Source organism: Podarcis pityusensis (assembly GCF_964106645.2).
Source record: "Podarcis pityusensis genome assembly, chromosome: 16".
NCBI lineage: Eukaryota > Metazoa > Chordata > Lepidosauria > Squamata > Lacertidae > Podarcis > Podarcis pityusensis.
In genome coordinates this window covers 31747630-31773867 of record NC_138041.1, presented here as the reverse complement: position 1 = coordinate 31773867, position 26238 = coordinate 31747630, and the positions used below count along the sequence as shown (strand labels likewise).

Sequence of the window (26238 nt, the reverse complement as noted above, 5' to 3'; positions counted from 1 at the left end):
CAGTTCTTTGTTTCCCAGAACATTGTAGGGATAACATTCTGGAAATTTGAATGCCTATGAAAAGTACAGAAACCTCAGTTTGCTCTTCACCCAATGGTAATATTATGGATAGTAGGTCATGTGGCCCTGCTGCTTCTTGCCCCAAAGCCGTGGTTAACCTAAATACAGCAAAATTGTCTTTGTGGTCCTTTTCTGGTGTATTTGGCTACCACAAATCAAATTTGCACCGCCATTTCTGAGGTAATCAAGTCCTCTCTGTAAATGTCCCTAGTCTCACGTGATTGAAGGACCAAAGTGTACTTTTGCCATAGTTATCCTGCCTCAAACAGCATTCCTCTGTGTGTGTGTGTGTGAATATAATATTTACATTCTATTACTGTGTGCTTTTGCTCTGTCACATCTTTGCCAATTTCTACCTCTCTTTCACATCCCGTATTTATTTATTTAGTAACATTAATGTGTTCCCTGCCCTCAATGAATTTACAGTCTAAAAATGGTAACTGCTGGCTGAGGTGGGGATATTTAGCTCCATATATTATTGTTGTTGTTTAATTTATTCACCACTTAGCTGATAAAGCGGCAATTAAAATACACAATTAACAGTTCCATCAAAACATTAAAATGAACATTCACTATTAAAATGTGCAATAAAACAAGCCCATTAAACCCAAACAATACTTAAAATAGTCAAAACAGCAGGAAAATGGTTTAAAACAATGAGAGCAGAGTCCCATGGTAAGAGGTCTTGAATGTTATAGCAGGGAGGAGGAGAAACCACCTCAGGGCAACCTGTCATAAAGGTAGCACACAATTCGAAGGAAAAGCCAGGCTCCTCAGACTTTTGTTTTGCTGATAATAATAACCTGGGCAGTTTTCCTGGGGGACAATTTCATGCAAGCCCCTCATGTCTGCGGGCACTTGGGAAAGAATGCTGTGATTATTAAGACCCAGCATGGGTTTTTCAAAAACAAGCCATGCCAGATGAATCTCATTCCTTTTTGTTAAAGTTGCAAGCTTGGTGGATCGGGGGAATGCTATGGACATGGTGTATCTTGATTTCAGTAAGGCTTTTGACAAAGTTTTCCATGATATTCTTGCAGAGAAGCTGGTAAAATCTGGGCCGGACAAGGTGGATTTGTAGCTGGTTGACTGGCCCAACCCAAAGACTGCTCACTAATGGTTCCTTATCATCCTGGAAAAAAGTGGGGCGCTGCAGGGTTGTGTCCTGGGCCTGTTTATAACATTTTTATAAACAACTTGCACGAAGGAATTGAGAGGATGCTCATCAAATTTGCAGATGACACCAAACTGGGAGGGGTAGCTAATGTTTTGGGTGACAGAATCAGGATTCAAGATGATTTTAACAAATTGGAGAACTGGGCAAAAACTTAACAAAATGAATTTCAATAGGGACAACTATCGCGTTTTCCGCTTAGGCAGGAAGAATTAGCAGCACAGATATAAGATGGGGGACACACCCAACTTGCATGTGAACAGGATTTAAGGGTCTTAGTACACCGCAAGCTGAACATGAGTCAACAGTGTGATGTAGCAGCAAAAACAGGCTGCATCAACAGAAGTATAGTGTCCAGATCAAGGGAAGCAATAACCTTACTCTATTCTGTCTTGGTTAGACTACACCTGGAGTTCTGTGTCCAGTTCTGGGTGCCACAATTTAAAAGTGTATTTACAAACTGGAACATGTGCAGAGGAGGGTGTCCAAGATGAGAAATGGTTAAGGAAATTGGGCATGCTTAGCCTGGTAAAGAGGCAACTGCTGTCACATGGAGGGTGGAGCATGCTTGTTCTCTCTTCCTTCAGAGGTTAGGAACCAAGTTACAAGATCAGGAAAAGCTTTCTGACAGCAAGAGCTGTTAGACTAGGCATAGGCAAACTCAACCCTCCAGATCTTTTGGGGCTACAGTTCCCATCATACCTGACCACTGGTCCTGTTAGCTAGGGATCATGGGAGTTGTAGTCCCAAAACATCTGGAGGGCCGAGTTTGCCTGTGCCTGTGTTAGACAGTAGAACGGACTCCCAAGAGAAGTGGTGGACTCCCTTGGATGTTTTTAAGCAGATGTTGAATGGCCATCTGTCATGTATGATCTAATTCAGATTGCTGCATTGCAGGGGGTTGGACTAGATGACCCTTGGGATCACTTCCTACTCTATGATTCTATGAAACTGAAGAGGTACAGTAACTACATTAGAAATCTACCACCTCAAAGGCAACTTCGAACCTTCTTGCAGTGCCTCCCACCCAATCAGCATGAGTAAAGCAAGCCATAGGACCAAGCCTACAAAGGGTGACTTTTGAGGGAAACACTTTCCTTTGGCTTCAGTTTTCACCACTCGTGAAATGGGAGTAACAATGGCCTCTTTCAGAACTGTGTAAGTGGACGAGAAACAAATCACAACCAATAAGGGCCAATAAGGCCGTAAAGGTAGGCAGGAATTGGGGTGTGAAAATATGGTAACCCAAGTGTTTATGTAAGTTGTCGCTAATATAGTAGCTGCTGAGAAATTTCGGTCTGGTATTTTGATTTGAAATAAACAAGGATGCACAAAGTTGTGTTGTAAGGTCTTTTTGGCCGTGTTTAATAGACACAGCTGGGACCGTTCCTCCCTGGATGCTGTCAGCAGGACCAAGCTGAAGGGGAGCATTCATAGCTGAAGAGGCCTCCGCTGCCTGTTTAAAAGAAGAAGAAAGAACACATTTTTAATTCACTTGCTGAAGAAGATGGAGGGGAAGGGGAGGAAATGGAAGCAACATCTTCCAAGAGGCCGCAAGCCTCTGAGCAGAAGCTGAATCATGAAAGCAGGGCTAATGGAGGGAAAGGGTAAGCCAAGCCGTGGGCCTTGTAGGCGGCTCTCTAGGGAAGAGAACGGGAATGCAAAGGGCCTCCGTCGTGAGGCTATGATAACAGCCATGCTTGTAGGTTAGACATCCTGTTGTTCCCCAGGGCACCGGGTCAGGCAGACTGTTGCTTGCGGCTTAAGGGGAGGAGGGGATATCTGGGCCGCTGCCTTCGCTCCAGAATTGCAGGTACTGTTTATCCCAGCAGTGCTCTTGCACTGCATTCTGTAGAGTGGACTCTTTGAGGACGGGTGGGGGGATTTATGTTGTCTATTTGCGGCACTTAAAATATAAATAGGAAACAAGTTGTTTTCATTGTGCTGAAGAGTGCTTTTAAAGTGTTTGTGGAGGGCTGTTTAACTGCTATATGAAAGCATGGCAAACACACCAGAATCGCTAAAAATTATAATAATAAGTATTCTTCAGTCATCTTTCTTCCTTAATCCCATTTTCTTGTCTTTCTCCCCCTTTCTTTCCATTTTTATTGTTCCTCTCATATGCTTTTTCTCATTAGTTCTTACAGTCTTTCAAAGGGTTTAGGGTTTGGGGGGGTATTTGCTATATAGGATAGTTTAATTTATTTCCTTTACGTACTTGATGCAGCTTTTAAATGTGCTGTTTTGGTTGTTCTTACTGTAGTTTTAAACAGGGTTGATAAAAGTTGTCATCATCAGGATGGTTAAATATTGCAGAAAAATGTGAATGTGTTCAAAACCAATACAGTGTACATAATACACCTTTAAAACACATTTCCTTCCCTTAAATAATTATGTGCAGTGTAGTTTGTTAAGGGTTGCTGGCAATTGGATCTTGATGAGGGGTAAACTACAATGCCCAGAATTCTTTGAGCATAAGAATGTGTTTCAGTATCCTTTAAAGATATACAGTGGTGCCTCGCAAGACGAAATTAATTCGTTCCGCGAGTTTTGTCGTCTTGCGATTTTTTTCGTCTTGCGAAGCACGGTGTCCGGAAAGTTTTGGAAAAGCTTCAAAAATCACCGAGTCTTTAAAAACCTCAAAAAAGGCTACCACACCGTGTTCTATGAGTTGCTCCTCGAAGTCAAGTCACAACTGTATTAACGGTGTTAAGAAAAAGGAAACAAACTTGCAAGACGTTTCCGTCTTGCGAAGCAAGCCCATAGCGAAAATCGTCTTGCGAAGCAGCTCAAAAAACAAAAAACCCTTTCGTCTAGCGAGTTTTTTGTCTTGCGAGGCATTCGTCTTGCGAGGTACCACTGTAGTGTGTACACCGCTTAAAATTTTATGGTAAGAGGAAATGCTGGTTGTGGGGAGCATCCAGTGTTTTTTCCCTGTACAACCAGGAGCTTCTGCACAACTGTCGTTTTACCAAGGACACTGAATGCTACTATCCATTGAGTCAAGTTTCTTCTTCCATTAACCTACAGACACAATTCTGATTTTATTCATGCTGTTAGTGGAGAGCAATAAACATGGCAAATGATTCCAGATGACTCAAGTGGGTGAGCCAAGCTGTGCTCCACAGGGCAGATAGTATCCTAATTATCCTGTCTGACCTGTTGGAAAACACTGTATGTTGGCATGTCCAATCTTGAGTTCGATGCAAAATGTACATGACCTATCTTTGACAGCCTTTGTTCATTCAGCAAAGGCCTGTTCAGGAGAGGACCATTTGCAGTGGGTAAAAGATGGGTCCAGCACTTCTAGCTTATTTCTTCCTTATTCCAAATCACTCCCTTCCAGACCATCTTTTCTTCAGGGTGTGAGGGATGGACTAAGATAGTTCAGTTACTATTGTAGCCTTGGGAATTATTCTGGGGTTTCCTTTCTGCCTGCCTCAACTACAGTAGCCTCAGCTGCCAACTCAGACCCTTGAACTCGATCTGGCTCCTTAGCTGTTGCCTCTGCAGCTTCCAACTCTCTTTCTGGATTCCTGCTGGATCCAGGGGTCGTAACAGGTGCAAAGCATTTGTATAGCAGTAACTGAGCAGGGCTTTTAGTGTGGCTGCCCCCGTTCTGTGGAGCAGCATTTGATAAACAAGCACCCACTATCTGCACTTTCCAGAAACAATTGAATATATTTTTGCACAAACTAGCCTTCCTAGCTGAATGTTTAGGTCCCTTCCACGGGTGTCTACTTGGTATTGTTTTTTATTTGCTGTTTGTTGGTTTTTAAATCGTTTTATTGCATTTTGCACGTCATCTTGAGATGTATGTAAAGAAACAAACTAAATAATAGCAGCATATGATTGAAGGTCATTCTTATCTGTAGAATACTTGTTGCTTAAGGAAAGAGGAAAAACATTGTCCTTCATTGCCTCTGGTAGTTGTTTTGGGAGTCTGTAATTGTTAATTTGTCACAAGGCTACACTTTTCATCTGCCTGCTGTTAGATTTAATCAAGAGAAATGAGCTAGAAACTCTGGGCTTATTCACACATGGTTTATTCAACTATGGTTTATTCAACCATGGCTTGTTTCATCATCTGAACCCTGCCCAGCAGTTTGTCATCTGCTAACTAACACTATCTGAAGCTATTTATGTTGTAACCTTGGTTTATTTGACTATGGCTTAGCCGTATGCTCTAATTCAGCCCCCTTCTATAAACATGGTTTTTTGGCCACGCCACTTACTAATCTACATAGGCACGAGGCAAGAGCTTTGGAGAAACAAACCATGGTTTGTCTTTGGGACAACACATGATTTGTTTAAAAACAAGCAAACATGACTTAGTGTTATGTGCAGACTAGGCTTCTATTATGCCCCAGTGTACTTATTCTTATGAAAAAAAGGAGTGTGTTTCCTAGTTCATGGTTTCCTCTATGCTTTATTAAAGCAAACACTCTTTCAGCTGTGATACTATTTCAGCTGTTAGAGGCAGTTGAAAATCACATACCATAGGGTTCAGTTTGTTGTATTTACCTTGGGAAGAGCAGGGTCCCATGAGAGTTTTAAAAAAGATTGGGAATAAGAATATGTGGCAAGCCTCCAAACCTTTTGAAAGTAAGCTAGAATGTGGATTTTTGTGTGTGCCTTTTTAAAAGTTCTTCACTATTTGGTGCAGAGCTACCTTGAAGGCTGTCCTTCATCGCCTTCAAGTGTGTCCCATTCCATCTTGTCTGTTCTTTCTACAAAAAAGAAAATTCAACCCTTAAAAAAAACTCCAGGAAAGAAAAGTTTCCCCTCCTGCCCTTTTAACAAACATGACAGCTTTTGTGAAAAATACCTTCCTTTGGATCTGGTGTATAGAGCATGGGGGTGAAAATAAGGAGCAGTCAAAGGGAAGAAGACAGGCACCAAATGCACCATCAAAAATAGAATTATCTTCCATCCCAAAGCTTTGGGCTGGACTTGTCTGCCTGCATCTACCAGTGGATGGCAGTGACGGTGGGAGCAGGGGGTGGGAATCTCATACAAGCAGCAAAACACTCAAGGGTACATGAAACCATTCCATGCCTTGTGCCCCATTTTATAAGACTTTGCTACTGGTAGCTGGGGAAGGGTGGGAGGAAAGGGGTCTACAGAGTGGAAGTCAATGAACTTTCAGCCCAAAGCATCTTAGGATCTGTAGTTTGTTAAGGGCACTGAGAGTTGTTAGGAGATCCCTATCCCTGTCCCAGAGCCACAGTTCCCAGAGTGGTTTAATAATTAAGTCCTCTTCCCAGAAGACGAAACCTGAGTAATTGTAGCTCTGTGAGGGGAATAGGGATCTTCTAACAGTTCTCAGCAACCATAACAAACTTTTGCCATTACAGTGGTGCCCCGCAAGACGAATGCCTCGCAAGACGGAAAACTCGCTAGACGAAAGGGTTTTCCGTTTTTTGAGCTGCTTCGCAAGACGAATTTCCCTATGGGCTTGCTTCGCAAGACGAAAACGTCTTGCAAGTTTGTTTCCTTTTTCTTAACACCGTTAATACAGTTGCGACTTGACTTCGAGGAGCAACTCATAGAACGCAGTGTACATAGTAGCCTTTTTTGAGGTTTTTAAAGACTTTGGTGATTTTTGAAGCTTTTCCAAAACTTCTTTTGCAGCCATTTGGTAAGTTAAGCTTTTAAAACTTTTTTGGGGGGGTTTGGATTTTGGGTTGGGGTGTTTGGAATTCAAGGACTTGGTGTTGGGGAGGGGTTTGCAAGAATCTGGAAGCTTGTGGGTTTTTTTCTGCATTTTTATGATTTTCTTTGACCATTGGGCCACTCTGCTGTTTTTTAAAAAAAATTCTGGATTTGAATTTCTGTGTGCTAGGTGGCTGGGGGAACAGTTGGGGAGGGGTTTGCAAGAATCTGGAAGCTTGTTTTTCCCCCTGCATTTTTATGATTTTCTGTGACCATTGGGCAACTCTGCTGTTTTTTTAAAAAATTCTGGGTTTGAATTTTGAAATGCTCTTTACAGTATGTGTGACTTTAAAGAGCACTTAATAAACTCTTGTTGTACCAAATTTGGCTTTGTTTGGACTTTTTTTGACCATAGGAACGCATTAATTGATTTTCAATGCATTCCTATGGGAAACCATGCTTCGCAAGACGAAAAATTCGCTAGACGAAAAAATTCGCGGAACGAATTAATTTTGTCTTGCGAGGCACCACTGTATAAGAGAACAAGTGGTGAGTTCCAGCACCTTTTTTCCTAGAAAAATAACACTGGCCTTAGTCCAGTAGAGTGGCCAACACAGGCCTTTTGGTGCCTAAGGCTGAAGATGCCTCCCTTCCTGTGTTGTAAAAATAGGATAATACATTAAATAGCTGACAGATTGGTTCCCTTTGTGGACACCCAAAGCTACTGCTTGAGGTGTTTCCTTACTCTCTCTACAAGAAGGGCTCAAGTTTTCCACTGTCTGTGGAATATAACTTCCCTCATCTCTCCCTCCTTTCTACAAACAAATGTAAACAGATTGCTTGGGGTAGCAGAAAAGAAAGGAGGAGAATTGCTATGGGCTGCAATTTCTTTAAATGGATTTCTCTATTGGCTAATAAACACACATTTGTTTCCTATTTTTCTGCATGGTCCACATGTGTCCCCCCCCCCTTCTGTGGAGATACCCCATTTTCAGGGCATTCCCCAAAGCCCGTGTTTCAAACCTGGGAAAACGCAACTCTTCCCCTAATGTCACATTTGTTGCTATTGTGGTTGTTGTGCAGAATGTGATTATGCTTATTTTGTTTGTGAGGTGCAGTACAAGTTTTCCCTTCCTCATTTGCACTACCATTTATGAAAAGTCTTTTTTCAGATTTAAAACAAAGGTAAAGGCAGTGGCTATGTTCACCCATCACACTGTGCCGTGGTTTAGTGCAACATGCACAAACTAGAACCAAAATAAGTGGGTTGGTGGGGGAGAGAAAAGCTATTGTGAGTGTGTGGCTTGTGTACTCCTGCTCCCCATCCCCTCTCCTACTGCGTGGCCATGAGGGAAAATTTAGAAGCTTCTGCTCTTTGTTTTGGTTAACTGTAATTTGTTATATTATCTGGCAGGATAAACTGTGATTAACTATGGTTAGTTTCAAGGCAGCCAACCGCTAACAGTAGCTTATTGAAACTGACTATACTTAATATTAACAGTGATTCCTGGTCCTGACAACATGCAAACAGTGGTTAATGTAAAGCAGAAGCAAATGAGGGGGCATGGGGTGTGCAGGCGCCCACGATCTACTCCAGCTCATTTCTGCTTATGCATGTTGCATTACCATGGTTTAGCATGATGTGTGAATTCAGCTTCCTGTTTAGGAGTTTGCATCTGGCTCAGTTTCTTCTTTTAAAAAAGTAAAATAGTAAAGCTATTGTCTATCCCCTCTGCACATGTATTACACAACATAGGGTTTCAGTTTTGGCAAGCAAACAGTATTTGGATTTATGTCTAATCATAATATGATGCTTTCATGTAGGCCTGTTGAAGGCACCACAAAATACATTGCCTACATTAGCAATATCAAAGACTTACCATGGACACTGTGTGTTAAATGTGGTGAAATCGGTATTGTTCTGGGGACAGATTTTTCTGCAGGAGCTTAACTTCATTGTTAGTATATATGTGGGTGAAAATCCTTTGTATTGGACACTGCAGTTATTGACTGAGCCGAGCCTTTAGTTTTTGTATATTCTTCTTCTTTAAATATCCCTCCCCATGTCGCTTTTGGCCCTTTATCCAAGGTTCAGAGGGTAAGGTTTATTGATGTTGTTTCATTCTGCATTATGCACTGAACAATTGAACAGTTTCAGTAGATGAGTCCATTGATAAATCACACACACACAATCAAGAAACACAATTGGAACTGAAGGCTACCAGTGTTGTGCACAATCATACAAGAACACTGATGCGCATGCACGCGCACGCACAGTTGACTCAGATATGAAAATTCAGTGACACTATGGTATACTGATTATGCAGTTAACTCCATGTTGTTGTCCTTCCACAGAAGGAAGGCAGGACGCTGTGATACAGTGCAATAAAATAAATCATGGTCTACAAATTTGCAAGAGTCCCTTGCATGCAATGCAAATGGGGAAGGGAACTGGGACATCTGCAAGAACTGAGCTGTTGTGTGACTTGTGTAATGCAGTTCATTATCAAGTTAAGTGAATCTAGATTGCTACTAACAGAGGCAGTAGCTCTTGTTGGTTTTTTTAACTGGAATCCTGAGATACACTAACTGGAGGCAGGTACAAATATATGCATTTAGGATTAAATAATTCTGATCCCAGGAATTTGTTTTGAGTACCAGGGCCGAACTGAGTGCACGTCCTTCCACAGAAAGGCAAACAACACTTCCTTCATTTCAGCAATATAATTTGGGGGTAGAACCCAGTCCAGTGGCGTAGCGTGGGTTGTCAGCAAGGCACGTAATTTGTGCCCCCTAACCCGTGCTCTCTCTCCGCACCGCACCGCACCGCACCGCACCGCATGCCTGGCACCCCCCCCCACAGTAGGTGGCGACCCGGCGGCTCGGATCAGGTTCGCACAGCCAGCACTGCAGTGAGAGAGAGTGAGTGAGCCAGGTAGGGGCAGAGAGCTGCGAGTGCGAGCGCCCCCCCCAGATGTTGCGCCCAGTGCGGCCGGCCCCCCCTGCACCCCCCACGCTACGCCACTGACCCAGTCTACTTTCTGCCCTACCCTGTTCTATCTCTTCTTGCTAGTATTCTGGATGCAGCTGTAAATAATAAGCATATTCAAGTTTTAAAACAGTCTATACACACACAATGTAAAATTGATATTAAGCTTTTGATCTGGTACTGAATTAGCAGGAGAAGTGGGATTTTCTGTGGGGCAGGTACTGGGGTGATGATGGGTGAGGCTGGCACAGCAAAAAGTGTGTGTGTGGTCTGATTGTATTGGCCCCCTTTATCCTGGGATTAAAATTCAGCACTAGTCAGTCTAGTGCCTGGAAGGTGTTTGCCTGTACCCCCAAAATAAGGGGCATCTAGAAGATCTAGTGAAAACTCATTGTTTTAAGGATTTAGATGCTGTAGATTGCAACCGTTGTTAATCCTACTCAGAGTAGACCCATTTAAATTAATGTGCATGACTAACTTGGGTCCATTAATTTCAGTAGGACCCGACACCATATGTTTGCTCCTTAGTTTCTTGATAAAGAAATAGGTTGGTTGGGTATACGGGGGCATTTGAGGTTTTGTTTTTTTACAGGGAATGGGAAAAGTGAATTGTCAGGAGCCTTTTTAATATGCTTGTCAGCATCACAGGGCTGGTCTGCAGTAAATAAATAACCAAAAGCTTGGCTAGGAATGGCGACTGACCTTTGTTTCACTTCTGCTGCAAAAGATGATTTAAACATAATAACCCCGAAGCAGAATTGCATCCACAAGAGATGCTCCATCTCCCAAAGGATTTCATGGGTTATTTTGTTCAATGACCAGAGGCAACCTTTGGGGGAAATGTATGGCTAAACAGTTCTTTATCTTCTGGGTTCTGCCTCATCATCCACTGGTTGTTTTTCCTCCTCTCCCTCTCTCTCTCTCTCTCTCTCTCTCTCTCTCTCTCTCTGGCAGCTGCATTCAGTAAGATCCTGCCGCTTGTAAGCCCTTGTCACTCAGAAGTAACTCTTGATAGAGAGTATTTTTTTTACTGCCTTTAAAAGGCCCAGCCCAAAGGCCATTGAAGCAAGGAAAAATAAGCTCCCATTGATTCCGGTGATCCTTTTGGGTCAGGGCCCAGCGTTCTAGCAAGTCTGGTTATGTTTCTCTGGGTTTTATTTTATTTTGCTTCCGAAATCTCTGGCTATGAAATATGCAGTGTTGCAGTACAATTCACGAGACACTTAATAATGCAAGCTTTCCGAGGAGTGGCAGAATAAAATCAATGATGCTGGAAAGAAAATCAACTTAGCTCAGCCATGAGTTGAATTAAAAAAAAAAAAAATTAACCACAGATCTCAGTTCTTTCCTGTTAGACACACAGGCTGCAGTCTTTAACACATGAGCACTGCAATCTAAACCCTCTCTGTGCCATGTTGGGGAGGAGGGTTTGGATTGCATGGACCTGCCCCTCTCTTCCCAGCCTCTGGCCACCGAGTGATGCCATTGTCACTCAGCCAGTTCAGCCTCATTCCACTTAGCAAACAGGTAGACCACGCATAGGCAACCTTCGGCCCTCCAGATGTTTTGGCCTACAACTCCCATGATCCCTACCTAACAGGACCAGTGGTCAGGGATGATGGGAATTGTAGTCCAAAACATCTGGAGGGCCGAAGGTTGCCTGTGCCTGAGGTAGACAGAAGTGCTGTTCCTGACAGCAGCCTATGGAAAGCCTCAAAACATGGGGCCTTCCGGGGAAAGGGATGAGCCAGCCCCACCACTATCATATGACTGCACCAGGTCCAATCTGGCCTTGATTGCTATACCAGCTTCAAGCTGGTTCAGCAATTTGCCTGCCCCCTGACTTAGCAGGGCTGCAGGTATGGACGCTCCATTGCTTTGCTAATCTTTTCCAGATGGCAACTTAAGTTTGAATTTCACCCTTACTTGGGAATAAGCCTTGCACATTCTTTTATATCATGGATCTAGCCCACTTGGAATAGTGAAAACTTTTGTCTTGTGAAGGAATTTCACTACATTAACAACTACGTTAGGTAAAAACAGAAGACCCACAGGCTACTCTGTTACTCTCTTTCAGGCTACCCTCAATTATCCTCTTTCAGCAGCACATTTCAGAATAGTATTGTACAGTGCAATCCTTGAAAATAAGGAGGGCTGTCAAGCAGTTAGGGGATTTTATGTCAATTATTTACATTACTTTTGATCATCTAATCAACCAGTAGGTCAAATTTGCTTTTGGGTGAAAAACTAACAGTTCTAAAGAAAATACGCTTTCTTGGCTTTTAGATGGTGGCTTATCATCAAATGGTATTCCCCACTGCCACACGGAACAGAAATGCCTCTTTTAAGATGGCACTTGCCATCTGAAGTTGTTATAAGGGCAACTATTAAATATAATTTGTATAAACTGGTCAGTTAATCTGGGGTCGCTTTTTAGGAAATTAAAATTCAGTTAACTGAGTAATTGAATAAATATCAGAACCCCAAAATAATGACTATTTAGCCTTTATATTTGCCCCATGAGCTTTTCTTGTTTCATGGAGTGGGAAGAACCCTTGAAAGATTTTATTTAAGAAAACCTTTATGTACATGGATTTTCCTTTTTTTAAACAGTGCGTGTTGCTATTATCCTGGCTGAAACCCAGTGCCCCTGATTACCATGAAGCTGTTTACAAGGTTTAGGTTAATTGGATTTCTTAACTACTTCCCAGGGCAGAAGTTACAGCATGGCTGGAGTTCAAAAAGCAGAATACAGCCTGGATATAAATGGGAGAAAGCAGCTTTGTTAATAAATCTGCTAAGCAGAGTGGTGAGGGAAGAAATGAGAGGGCCTGTGTTTTGGTACAACATAGGCCTCTTTTTTCTATATCTCTGCCACTCCCAGTTCTGTCCTTCCTTATTCAACAAGAGATAAGGATCCATCTCGATACCTTGTGCTTTCATTGGGAGGAATAATTGAATATAGCTTATGTGTTGCATGGTTGCCTCAATGGATAGGAAAGATATAAGATCAGGGCCCAGCTTTCTCATTCTTCCTCTCCTCACCAGCTTCTCCATCCTTGGTTCTTTTTTTAATGGCACAACATTGCACCCTCCAGGTGTGACACATAACTGCAGTCTTCGACCTCAGACTGATTTGTTTTGTTATTGCTGTTGGGAAATCATAAACTCTCATTTAGTTAACCCTCTTTCTTTTGTTCTTTTCAGGCTTCTGAAGGCTCAGAGAAGCTGTTCTCCCCTGCAGCAACTAAAGGTAGGTAATTTTGAAGAAATACTTCCCTGATGTTTTGTTGAGCTGCTTGTTGTTCATCTGAAGACATATTTCCAGGGCATGAAAACTACAAGATGCATTATCCATCCAGGTATAACCAGCAATACTGGGCTTCAGAGGCAGGCTGAGCTTTGGATCGCTCAGTTTGCCCTGGAGAACTCTGCCCATTGTAAGAAATATCAAGAGGCAGCAGGGGGGTGCACCCTTTCCCACTGCCCCATTGATTCCTTTTGCCCACTCTTTTCTCCGGGTCAGCCATGATTTTGTTGTTGTTGTTGATTACGTCATTGGTGTAAAACTACCTTGTTCCGACCCTCAAGTGGATCATACTTTTCCGGCCTAGGGCCACACGAGTGGAGGCGGCACCCTTCCTGCCATCTTTCTAGGGTTTTCAAGGGAGAAAGAGAGAAGACAGACACATGCACAAGGGGTAGACAGGCATACCTTTTATATTACTTTATGTATATTTATGCAGACATATCTATAAAAATTAAATATGCTTTTGGAGGACTTTTCCGGGATCCTGAGTTATCACGTATCTGTTGTTGTGTCAGCTTGCTGTGGATTTTGTTGTAAGTTTTTTTTCCCTTACAAAGGTGGTAGTATTTTATTTTATTTTATTTATTGCTGCCAATGTGAATCCTACTCTGAACAGACCTGCTGAAAATAGTAAACATGATTAACTTAGGTCCATTAATTTCAATGGGTCTGCCCCAAATAGAACTTAGTTGGTTACAACCCTAAGACTGCAGCCTTAATGCATGCTTAGCTCCAAGTGAACCCACACTGAACACAGCAGGCCTGTGCTCCAAATAAACATGAATAGGATTTGAGTGATTTTGTGGGTCCCAATACCATTTTTGTTGAGTCTGAAAAGGTTGACAAAAGATTTGTACTTACTGATTATTTTGTATACAAAATGCCTATATTTGAAGGTGGGAAAACAAACTAAAAGCAACAGATTACCATAGGTTTCCAGTATCCTGGGACGTGTTTTGTTTTCCAGTATGGCTTTAACTGTCCACAACCATGAAATGGGCTTGGTTCAAATGGCTTTCTGCCAGATTTGGTCCTCTTCCCTTCCCCAGCCTTGCTCCCTGCCAGGAAACAATCATTAAACATAAAAGTATAGAGAGGTCCTCATCTGAGGGTGGTGAGCAGCGGCTGTTTCTTTGCTGTTTCTTGGCACGAGGCACTGCAGACATTTCTTCCTGGTGCAAAGGGAGCGAACTGTTCACTGTTGAGGCCTTTACAATATATCCTCCCTGCGAATAAATCAATGGACAAATAAGAAAAGGCTGTTTGTTTTGGCACCCAGCTTTCACACACATTGGTCTCTAAGACAGTCTCTCTTTCGTATTCTTTTCTCTCTTCTCTCTCTCTCTCTTCCCCCCCCACCCCCCTTCCAATTTTCTGTCTGAAAGACAGGGCCGTTTACTTCAGGCCACATAGGAAAGAAGGTTGCTTGAATTATGGACTGCAAAAGGTTAATAATTCAGGGTAGTGAGGCTCCACAGCAGGTGTAGCCAACGTAGTGCCTTCTGAATGTTGTGGGACTGTAACTCCCGTCAGCCCAGCCAGTGTAACCAATGGCTATGGATGATGGGAGCTGCAGTCCAACAACAACTGGAGGGCGCCATGTTGGCTACCCCATTCTCTATGTGGTACAGCTCCCTCCTTTCCATCAGCACCCAGAAGCTTAAGGAACCTTGCCTTGGAGCTACCTATCTCTTTATCTCTTGCTTTCTGTACTTGAAGCTCCAGAAGTATTTCTAGGAGAGGGGTGGGGAATACTGTGCTGGAGTCCTGTGGCCCTGCCACTGCTCCATCAAACCTGGCCCACTTGGTACCACTCCTCGTCTTTAGCCACAGGTGCTGCTTCTGTAAAGGAAAGTGCCTTTGAGCACGTCCAGCAAGGCTTTCCACTTGCCACTGAGCACCTGTCCCAAAATACTTAGGATGAATTCCTTCCGGGCCCTAAGGTGTGATTCCCATGCAGGTCTGAGCCTTGGGGCCTCTCTGTTTAGAAGTTAAATGCTGTCCCCTTGACCGCATTCTGAGGACACCTTCCACAGACTTCTTAAGGGACTTCTCACCTTCCACTGCTGAATATCATGATAGTATTGTGCTGTGTGGGGTTTCAGGGCTGAAATCCCTCGGGTCTTTCATGTGTTGGTGTTTTGCGGCTGCCACGTGTATTTGTGGTGGGTTCCTCTTAGCCACCCCATCCCAAATGTCCATTGCCATAATGCTTCATGACCATGAAGCCTTGCTCAGTAGGGTGTTGTGCCATCACTATTCTAGGGCATTCTGAGCAAGGAATATTTCTTAGAGAGGCACTGAGCTGCCATTTATTTTCTAGACCCAATTCAAAGTACACATGCTTGTAATTAAAACCCTAAGCACTTTAGGCCCCATATATCTGATAGACCACCTCCTTCCCTACAGACTCTCCTGGGTGTTAAGATCAGCTGAGGGCCCTCTTGGTTGTTCTGGCCTTGGTCAGAAGTTCAGGGTGGTTGCAGCACAGAGGAGAGCATTCTCTCCAGCAACCCCCAAGTTTTGGAATTTCTTCCCCACAGAGGTGTGTCTGCTACTTTCTTTATATAGCTTTTCGTGAATACTGAAGGGGCACCTCTTTCCCCCAGCACCATGCGTGCTCGGGACCCACTCTATTCCTGTGACTATAATTTATTTTAACTGTTTTTGATTCTGATTTTAGGTTATTGTAACCTACTCTGGGACTTACTGGTGAAGGACAGATAATAATAATAAATGGGGGGAGGAGATGAGGGGTGCCGTCCCTTTCCCCTAAAGCCCTGTCCACACCGCTAGCATGAGAAATGTGCTATGCCACTGGTGTTAGATATTTGTTTGCATCATCCACTGGGCTTTGCAATTAGAGTAAAAAAAATCAAAGATATGTATATAAACAACTAAGCAGGTAAAATTACCAGACTAAATTAAAACATCAGTCACTGCAATTTGTGTGCTGATATAAACATAGAAACACCACTGTGCAGATGAAATTGCCAAACTCAATCAGAATTTAAAAATTACATAGTTTAAAACTCAGGGCACTGCAGTTTTTGCTGCCACCAGCTAGTCTTTATCTCCAAGGAGAAAAGCCATGTAATAAGCGCCTAGACTCCCAGGTTGAGACTCTAAAAACAAAGTGATTAACTCTTTATGCAAATCTCCACACAAAGAGCCAAACAACAAAATATCAGCCACAGTTTGACACTGCCATCTCCACATGGACATATCCAGTTTTGTAATGGGATTCTCTTATAATATGTACTGCTGAAGGCAGGCATATTCAGTTGTGCACTCAATAAAGTATATTCAGGTATGTTAGATCTTGTTGATACAATGCTACCGTTGATACAATGCTACCGTATCAAGAGGACTAGCTGGGAAACAAATCGTACAAAGGACTCAATTTTCTCATTGCAGACAGATTATTTTCAAGCAAACATTGCCTCAGTATGTCCTTTGCTTTGTTCAACCCTAAATGTAATAACTCATGTGGTGATAGGCCAAAGACATAGCCACTTCTGGTGGCTCACCTGGAAAATTGCTGAAATGCCTTTCTTATTTTTCCACCTGCAAACGGGACAGCAAAATAGGTGGGGGTAGATAACAGCTGGCAGATTTTGGCTCGACACTGTTTTTGTACCGGTACCTAACTGACCTCGCTTTCAGTGCTGAGGTCCAAGTGTTGAAAAATGTTCCTGTCTTGCACTCAAACCAGCCTTGTAGATTTGCATGCTGCAATAATGAATATGTTTGTTGTTGTTTGTTGTTATACTTGTTTAATATTTAAAAATCAAGAAATATATATTTAAATGGCCTTGTAGATAAGATCCCCAAATTTACTTCATGGAAATAATAATTAATCATCATCATCCTCTGGACTGATAGAGGAGTGATGGAAAGCTATATTTCTAGGTAGGGTGAGAAGAAGGGGCTTCACTCATCTACTTGCCTGCCTGGCTTCTTGCTGAGTGTAGAAGAAAGATCAAGGATTCCACCTCCCTCATTCCAGCCCAGCCACCCACTCATTTGCATGCAGTTCCTGGCCATCAATGGCTAACAGACTTAAATATAAGGTTGCCTCAAAATCTGGTGCCCTTCAAGTGAAAAAGCCCTACCAAAGGACTTTGAGTCGAGTAGCCAGCTCATACAGTAACTCTAACATCTTTGGTGTTCTACCGTAAAAAGGGCCAATAAATCTCTGATTTTAAAGAGAGCTGTGGCTACTTCTTGTTAACATTTTTTAACTCCTATTGTAGAGAGGATGGACTCTCTGAGCTTTAGACTATCTAAATATAGTTTCCAAATACTATGACTTTCAGAATTTCATGTTGGGAATCTTAGGTGACATACCCATGCAGCAGACATGTTGCCCCCAGTTCCAATCACCACACAGGCAGATTAAGGTCCAAATAGTTTACCGTTGCAAAAGATAAAGCCTTCAGTAATACAGTTCTGGATATGCATACAGCTTGTAGGCTTTGCAGATACATATAAATACTAATAATTTCTGTTGCTTCAGCAATTTAAGACATAACACAGACTATGACTCCCTTCTCAAGACTCACTAATGAGTTGACATGCTATAATCACTTGGCTGTTGCCATAGTAACTAGCTTGGCTGACCAGGCACCTGTTGGTTTTATTTCATATATAGGGTGATTTATGCCAATGAAGGAAGTTGACTCCTTCCTCCTTGTCCAGTTCCTCAAACATTTCAAACTGGTTTAACTTTCATAAGTGTCCTCCAAGTAGCCCTGCCTAAGCACCATAGATTTGTGACGGAGCAGGGAATCTCTTGTCCCCTTGCAAAACTACAGCCCCTAGAGATCACTGGGGCAAACAGCTGAGCCGGGTTTTGAATTGGTATGTTAGCTTGGACATAAATGAAGCTCTGACTGCAAGTCACAGTAGTTGGCAGTCCTTGCTGCTAACTACCAAAATTGCATATGGTAGTAGTAGTAGTAGTAGTATTTGATTTTGACCTATAGACAGACACACACACCCCAATGGTTTCCACACACACTTTCCATTCACTGCCTTCACTGGTATTAAAGTCTGATGTGCTGTCACTTCTTGAAGACTGTGGACCACCCAACCCCAAAAGAAAAAACCTGTAAGGACTGCACCATCATCTCTTTTAGCATTGTCCACTGGATGTATTAAAAGGATCGTCATTGTTCCAGAGCATTTTAATTCCATAGAGCTTGATAGGCACCCTTTACTAGGGAGAAACCCCAGCTTCTTAGAGCTACTTAAACCCTTCAGAGTAATGGGCTTAAAAAAGAATCTGACCAGTCAGTACAGCCTTTGCTGAGCAGAAACCACATTTCCTCAGCAGGTAGCCTCTAATTGTCAATGTGGGATGATCTGCAACTGCCTGCCCATGTGGGCTAACAGCTTGCAATCCTTTTGAAGTCTCTGCCTTTTATTTTATTGTCTTTTTTATTTTGTCTTCCTGGCCACAGAATAGTGCCTCAGGCCAGCAAGAGAGATTTCTTGTTAAGAGGACTCTGAGGTTTTGACTAGCATGTCTGATCCAGGAAAGAGACCGTGTTCTTTGGAGATCAGGGCTGCATAATTCTGTTGCCTTAAGGGGACTGAGTGTTTTCCTATGTTCCCCCCACTCCCCTTTCCTTCCCTGCTGTGCTTAACTGTCATAGTAAATCATTTTAAAAACTAGAAATGCAAAACCTCCAAAGATAGGGCATGCTGCTTCAGAATGGATACCTTATTATTTCAAGAAGGACTTGGGGGCGTGGGAGGGTTTGGAAATGGATGGTTACTTCACCTGGCTCCCGGCAGGCTTCCAGTGAAGTGGAAACTAACACAGGCGAAGCTGCTCTCAACATATACAGTACTCTGCAGCCTTCTGTTTTTGTCTAGGGAAATGAGCTTGGCGGAAAGAGATCCAGGCTATGCCCCCGCTGCTGCCTGTGGTCTGACCCTGGGCAAGTTCTTTTGCTTCTGCCTTTCCTCTGTTCCTCCCCCACTTGTTTCTCTTGTCTTCCTTAGAGGCATGGAATTCGTCAGCGAGATGAAATATTTTATTGAGGCCAGCCAGTAATGGAGATGGCTAATTAGATTTCCTTTTGGCCGGGAGTGGGTGGTTCTTGCTGGATCTCAGTTTACACAAATGAAAAGTAATCTGAAAAAAAAAATCAAATGAAAATAGTCCATCATAATTAGCAGCTGTTCCAGCACTTCGTCTGAAATCTAAATGTGTGGGAGCCATCCCTTTCAGGCCTGCCTTTTAATGGTCCGAGTACTATATTGCCTGATTAAAGCTTGATATATCTCTTAGGCAGCTGGTTGACCAAGTGCAAGAAGTGGAGGCACAGAATCAGTGAGTCTCTTTATGTGGAAAGTAAGGAGAGCTGGTGTGGTGTCATGAAACAGGACAACCCCGGTTCAGAACTTTGTTCAGGTATATGAAGCGCTTTGACCTTGGGACAGTTACTATTTCTCAGCCTAGCCAACTTTACAGGCTTGTTTTGAGGATAAAATTTGGACAAGGAAAAAATAATAATAAGCAACCCAAACTTTTATCTGCCTTCTCCTGATTTTTAAAGTCCAGTTCCATTTCACAGAAATTGTAGGTACATTTCTTTAAATGCTATGTATATGTGTTTTTGCGTTGTATGGTAGCCATCCCCATCGTTTGTATCTGTACATGGTTTCATATTCCTATGGAAGACGTTAAGGCAAGACAGATAGAGAGGTATGTGTTTCTCATGTTGTAAGAAATGCTGCAGATACATTTGTGGCGCAGATGTTTGTCTGTTCATCTCTAGAAGATGGGAAGCATCCTAGGGATGTGGAATTTCCACTCTGGACATCATCTTATCAGAGTGCCTCCTTGCTGTGTCGCACTCACTTGGGTTCCAGTTTGCAGCCAACTGGGTGAGAGACTCTCAAGAACCGAGGCACGCCATTCTAAGTGTGTTTGTGACTGATATCCAGGAAAGGCTTATTCATACTGAAAGAATGGACAACCAAAATAGGCCATAAGCATTCATTGCTTTACATCACAATCCCGTGTATGTTAACTCACATACAAGTTCCACTGTGCTCAGTGGGGCTCACTCCCCAGTGGTACAGTTAAATAGCCTGGATTTTTTTCATATTGATCATAGGGCCCGGCTCCTAAAGCTGTAGCTCCATCACTGTTCACTGGTCCATTGTGGAAGCATAAGAAAAGTGCTGCTCGGGCAGACCATAGGTCCATCTAGTCAAGTGTTCTGCTTCCCACAATGGCCAATAAGATGCCTCTGGGAAGCCCACAAGAAGGTTTTCAACCTCTCTTCCTAATAGTTGCTCACCATCAACTGGAATTCAGAGGCATAGAATGCCAAACATGGAAAGCTCCATGTTGAGAAACATCTCCTCTCTGGATTAGTGTGATCTCGTGGCAGTGAATTCCATAAATCAATTCTTCACCTTCTTCAGATTCTGTGACTGCACAGCCAGTCACATGAGGACCTAAAGCAGAGCGGGAGAACCTGCAGCCCTCCAGATATTGTTGTTCTACAACTCCCATCTTCCCTGACCAGTGGACTCAGTGGCTGTGGCTGATGGGGTCTAACAACATGTGGATGGCCATAGGTCCCCTGTCTCTCTTCTGACGGCATTTAGATCTGCAGCTCAATCCTGTACATTAACACCAAGATTCCCTGCACCATTTATTCACCGACTCTCGCAACTCATACCACTCTTCTGTTAAGGCCCAGTGGAAAATTCACAGCCACACACTGAGGTCAGTTTTCAATCGGTGCCGTTTGTCTCATGTCAGGAAAGCTCAACTTACATGGGCAAAAAATGTCATCAGGACCAACAGCTGAGGGAGAGAAGCAATTTATGGTTTTAATATCAACACCAATCTAGTATTGTCTAAGACAAGACAGCAATATCAAACCTCTCCGCAACTTAACCCAGCCGTCGCCAGCTGAGTATTTTCCACTGTTAAGCTGGTATACAGTGTTCCTTTGTAGTATCAGGGTGAAAAGTTGAGTTGTAAACATTTCTGCACTCTCTGGTGGGTGGCAGGTCTGTTATTTTAAGGTTATTGGGGTACACTGCTACATTCCTGTCACTGGGGTGAGAATAAATAGAAGCAATACTGCGGGAGATAGAATGTACTTAATTATTTATTTGAGCATTACAGACTGAAATTGCTTTTTGATTTAAAGCGTCCAAGCCACGGCTGCGTTTTTGGAGTTGAGAGAGAAGCTACGTGCTCATCCCATTACCTAGGGTAGCATAAATGTCTCTGTGCAACTGCCATTCCTTGGTAGAATTGGTTCATTTCCTGAAAATATTTCACATTTTAAATGCAGCACAATTAAATATTCTGGAACGTTAACAGCGTGTGAGGGCTTAAAAGGGGGGAGGGAGGGAGGGAAAGCCCTTAAACAATAAACAATTTCTTCTCACTAGTATAAATGTTATAGAAAGAATGGTTTGTTTTCTTTAATTATAGAGTATATATTGGGAGGGTTCTGAGGGGGTCTTGTAACGAGGAGAGAAAAATAACCAACATGCACGGTTCTGCCTCAGCAGACAAGTTTTACATGTTCGGTTTGTGTGAAAGTCAATTAAAAGAGGCTATCGGGTTATGAGCAAAGGCGTTTTAATAAATAATTCCAACCTTTGACTAATAACAGTTTATATTACCTTGAGCTAAAAGAATTTTTAAAAAGAAAAACTGAATGGGCTCTTCATCTTTTCCCATGATTGTTTACCTTTCCCTCTCATTCGTTTCAATAAACATTTGCTTCTGGCTAGACTCCCTTTGTGCTCCCGAGTTTAGATTTACAGTTTAGCAAGGGCCACAGCTCAGTGGCAGAACATCTGCTTTGCATGCAGAAGGCTTCAGGTTCAATACTGGCATCTCAAGTAGGGCTGGAAGAGAACCCTGTCTGAAAACCCTGGAGAGCTGCTGCCAGTCAGTGTGGACATAAATCATGTTATTTATGTAGCTCTAGTACTGACCTGCCCAAGAATCACACCCAGAGTGTGCAGCCAGGACTCATCTGCAAACACCCCCACCCAGCAAAACTTCCATTTACACTCACTGCTGCTATTGAAAGGCAAATGCATTCTGATGCTTTGTGTATTTGTAAGTCTCTCTTTTTTTTAATGCCACTGGATTCTCTGTTCCCTGCTTATTTTTTACACTCTTACAGCCACACACTTAACTTTTGAGAAACAGTTTGACAAATTATCAATATTAATCTGCCTTTAGTTGTATAATAGCCCATTAGGGATTCCTGCAGGCAGGCAGAGTAACCCTGTGCTTGGTGCAGGTCACTGGCGTAATAGAGGGCAGACCAGCAATTGACAAGTAATTTGACAAGTCAGCGGGGGGGGGGGGGAGAGAGTTTTGGGGGTGCCCAGATAAGAAGAGGGGGGTACTGGAGTTTCCCCCCATCGTCCAGGTCATCTTGTGTTTCCTTCTGCTCAATCAATGAAAGTGATCAATGCCATCACAGCACACACTTTAATTGCAGATGGGCCCAGTTTCCCTTTTGTGTGCAACCCTGATGCTGTCTAAAATTCTTGTGAATCAGTGATTTCCGTCTTGTGGAAGTGAGGTCAGCTGGAGCAGAGAGAATACTATTAACAAGCTGCCGTTTCAGCCCCCCTGCAGACTGATGCACAGTTCTTTCCCCAGAAACCTTCCCCCAATCTTGGAATCATGGGGCGTGCGGTTGATGAGCAGGAAGCGCTCTCTCCCGATCAATCTGTGTGGCGAGCAGTAATAGTTCATTCTCCACAGCAATCCCAGGGTTGACATGTGGTATGTTTCAGTAATTGATTTTTATATTAGCTTCATTTTGAGATGTGTAAATCCCTATATTGCTCACAGCAGTCTGTCCTGTCCTATCCTGAGTGAATGAGGTTGGATCGTGGGGGCATCCTTCATGCCCTGACAACTCCTGCAATTTCATTTTTGCGTATAATTCATCCTAGAAATGCACACTCATGTGCGCACGCACACACTCACCACAGTATAAGCTTCAGCCTCTGTTTATCTGATTGCTCTTCTGCCTGAGATTTACCACACTGTTAAGTTGATGCTGTTAATTGCACACCTTTCTACTGTGAAAGGACAAGTTTTTCAAAATGGGAGACACGGGCAGTTTCGTTGCTGCTGAAAGATGCTCGTTCCTCACTGCCGCCATGCAAGAGCATTGTTTGTGGGCTGATGCATGTCGTTCCTAACATGGTGTGGTTTCTACTGTACTTCGCTGCAACATCGCCTGAGTAGTATTTGGACAGCATGGATTAAACGGGTGGTTGTTGTAAAACAAATTTATAGACCACTTCACAGCATAAAGCCTTCGTAGCGGTGTACGTGGTAAAAACAGAATAAAACACAGTGATACAAGCAACAGAAACAATAAAATCATTACAACAAACTCAAACAACAAAACTGTCCATACAGTCTCTGAAAACAATGAAACAATTTCATCAGATATAAAATTGATGATGTGGAACATTCCTGCTGTCAGTGATACACCTTCCTAGATACCAAAGGTGCAGAAATGGAGCATGCAACCTGGATTTGTCCATTGTATGTAATTATGTTCTTGAATCATGATGGCAGGCCAGGCCCTGTTGTTGTTGTTGTTGCTGCTGCTGCTGCTATACTTATATTTATTTATATCCCACCTTTTCCCTTGACAAGAACTCAAAAGTGGCCTACAGCTAAAATAGAAACAGCTAAAAACATAGAAAAAAAATCATTAAAATACAGTTAGTCATTAATAGAATGTTTATGTGTGTGTACAAGATCTATTACAACATACAGATCATTACAATAAAACCAAAAATCTAACAGCACCAGCCCTTTCCTTAAAAATAGTCAGTTCCCCAAAGCCTTTTGGAATAAGGAAGTTTGTACCTGCCAGCATAGGGACAACAAGGAGGGAGCCACTCTAATTTCTCTTGGAAGGGAAATTCTGGGAGCAGCCACTGAGAAGGCTCTCTCAAGAGATGAGGCAAGGTGAGATTTGGGGTGTCATAAAAGGGCTGCAAAGTATTATTTACTTTTGTAATTTTACTCGAAGTTGGAGACATTATTGTGAGATTTTATGCCCCAGTTGCCAGAACAAGTTGACTGATCTTGACTTTGGTTGGGGTGTGTGTGTGTTTGCTTCTTTGCCTCAAGCAGCAAATAGTCTTGGACAAGCCCTGCCAGCATGACATTGGATCCAAATCCACATTTGGGAGTCTGAGGTTAGAAAAACTGCCCCATCCCAGTAAAATCAATAATAGTAAATTAAATTAGTTCAGTATTTAAACACTGTGTTTTTATTGTTTAAAATTACCTTATGTGCACACAATAAAAGTCAAGCAAGTTTTAGACTTTTTAAATAAATTTAAAGGACAGGAGGTTTTGACTCCTCAGTGGAGTTAGTTCCAGTAGCAATTCTACAATAGTCGTGAATAGTTGTGTACATTGTGTCCTTCTCCTACCATATGTGATAGAGAGCAGCTTTGGCTGTGAAAATTCTGTCCTGACACTTTAGTTCTAACTATGGCTTATAGCCTCTGTGGTTTGTGGTCACATAACTACTAACGATAGTTGCACTGAATGCAGGTGGCATATCAGCCACGGTCCAAACTCTGTTATGTGTGATGTAGGAATCTTACTGGGTTGGGTCTTGTAGCTTCATGTGCTCACAGGCAGGACTTCCATAGTCAGCTGGGGCGAGTGGAGCTCTGCAAGAAGACCCTTGGGGTCCCTTCCAACGCTATAATTCTGTGGTGTGCGGGAGACACTCGCCTGGTGTCACCAACAGTGGGAGAGCCCTGCTTGCTTGCACAGCTCTCAGCCATTGGGTCACAGACATTCTGTGCAAAGCTTATTTAATAATAAGCAAAGCTGTCTTTCTAGTAGACCCATGGACAGATGTTTTCATCTTTTAAAAAACCCCCACAAACAGACCACCTCTTTGGTTCCAAATTTGTGAATTTGAACGCATTCCTGCTTCAAGCATTTACTTAGCCAAGGAAATGTTCTTCTTTCCTCACCCTGTGGGCCTGTACTGTTAAAGATGCCACCCAGGTGTCTAGCATAGATCAGCAGCTTGCTGAGTCTACTTCTGTTGCTGCTGGCAAGGTTGCCTTTGTGCTTTCCTGCCAGGCTTCCTATGTGTAATTTTAAACAAACAGAGCAGGGTGTTGTCATTTTGGAGGGGTTTCCCATCAAGCGGTGTTAGATGGTATGCAGGCAGGCTGGCAGACTAGGTTGGGGGTTTTATTTTATTTATACCCAGATGCATATTCTGTCTCCCCCGCCTCCCTCTCTTTTGTGAACAAGACCAGTCAGATCTGATTTCTCCAAAGCTTTGACTGGCACCATTGCTGATTGCCCATGAAAATGCTTGAGCTGCCAACAAGGTTGCAGATTTCACCGTCCAGCCATGCCAGAGGAACTGCTGCTCAGAAAAATTCCTGACATCGTTTCATATTCTGGGCGCTGGGCAACAGTAAACATATAAGCATGCGTTCCCTTTGCATCTGAAAAGTGGGGCAGAGAGAAACCGACATTTCTCAAGTTTCTGTTTCAGAGAAATCCATGGTTGAGGCACACCCCCAGACCTCATGCAAGTCTCATTTGCTTTGCCTCGTACTGTGAACTCTGCGGCTACCTAATGGGAAACTGCTTCCCTCTGTCCAGTTTTGGAAACACTCACCTCTTCCTATTTCATCCAAGAAGCACAACATGCCTGCTGGGGACAGATACACTGCTAGACCAGTCTGCGTGTGCGAGAGAGAGAGAAACGCCTGCTTCCCTCCTCTCCTCCTCCTCCTAGATCACCGCTGAAAATGCACGAGCCAGCTATTAAATAATTAACGTGCCCAATGGGACGAGGGGAATCAAAAGCTGTTGTGTTCCAAAGTTTTCTCTGGCTCTGAAAAGCACAGTTCACTGTGTATTCTGGCACCTTGGAGCGGGATTTCATCCCCCCCCCCTTCTGCTCCCCTGTTATTATCCCCTATGTGCGCTGGACCGGGAAGTGGCGTTCCCAGCCCAGTGGGGGA

At 43.0% G+C, this 26238-nt stretch overlaps 1 protein-coding gene across 12 annotated transcripts in view; it reads left to right on the top strand.

The window, feature by feature from the left end:
- The window catches only part of FBRSL1 (fibrosin like 1), a 779020-nt gene that overhangs the window by 675800 nt on the left and 76982 nt on the right, over nt 1-26238 (top strand). For all 12 annotated transcript variants that reach the window (XM_080985049.1, XM_080985048.1, XM_080985053.1 and 9 more), the window contains one exon: nt 13086-13131. In XM_080985049.1, the coding sequence (XP_080841175.1) occupies nt 13086-13131 (46 nt within the window). The remainder of the gene's footprint in view (nt 1-13085; nt 13132-26238) is intronic.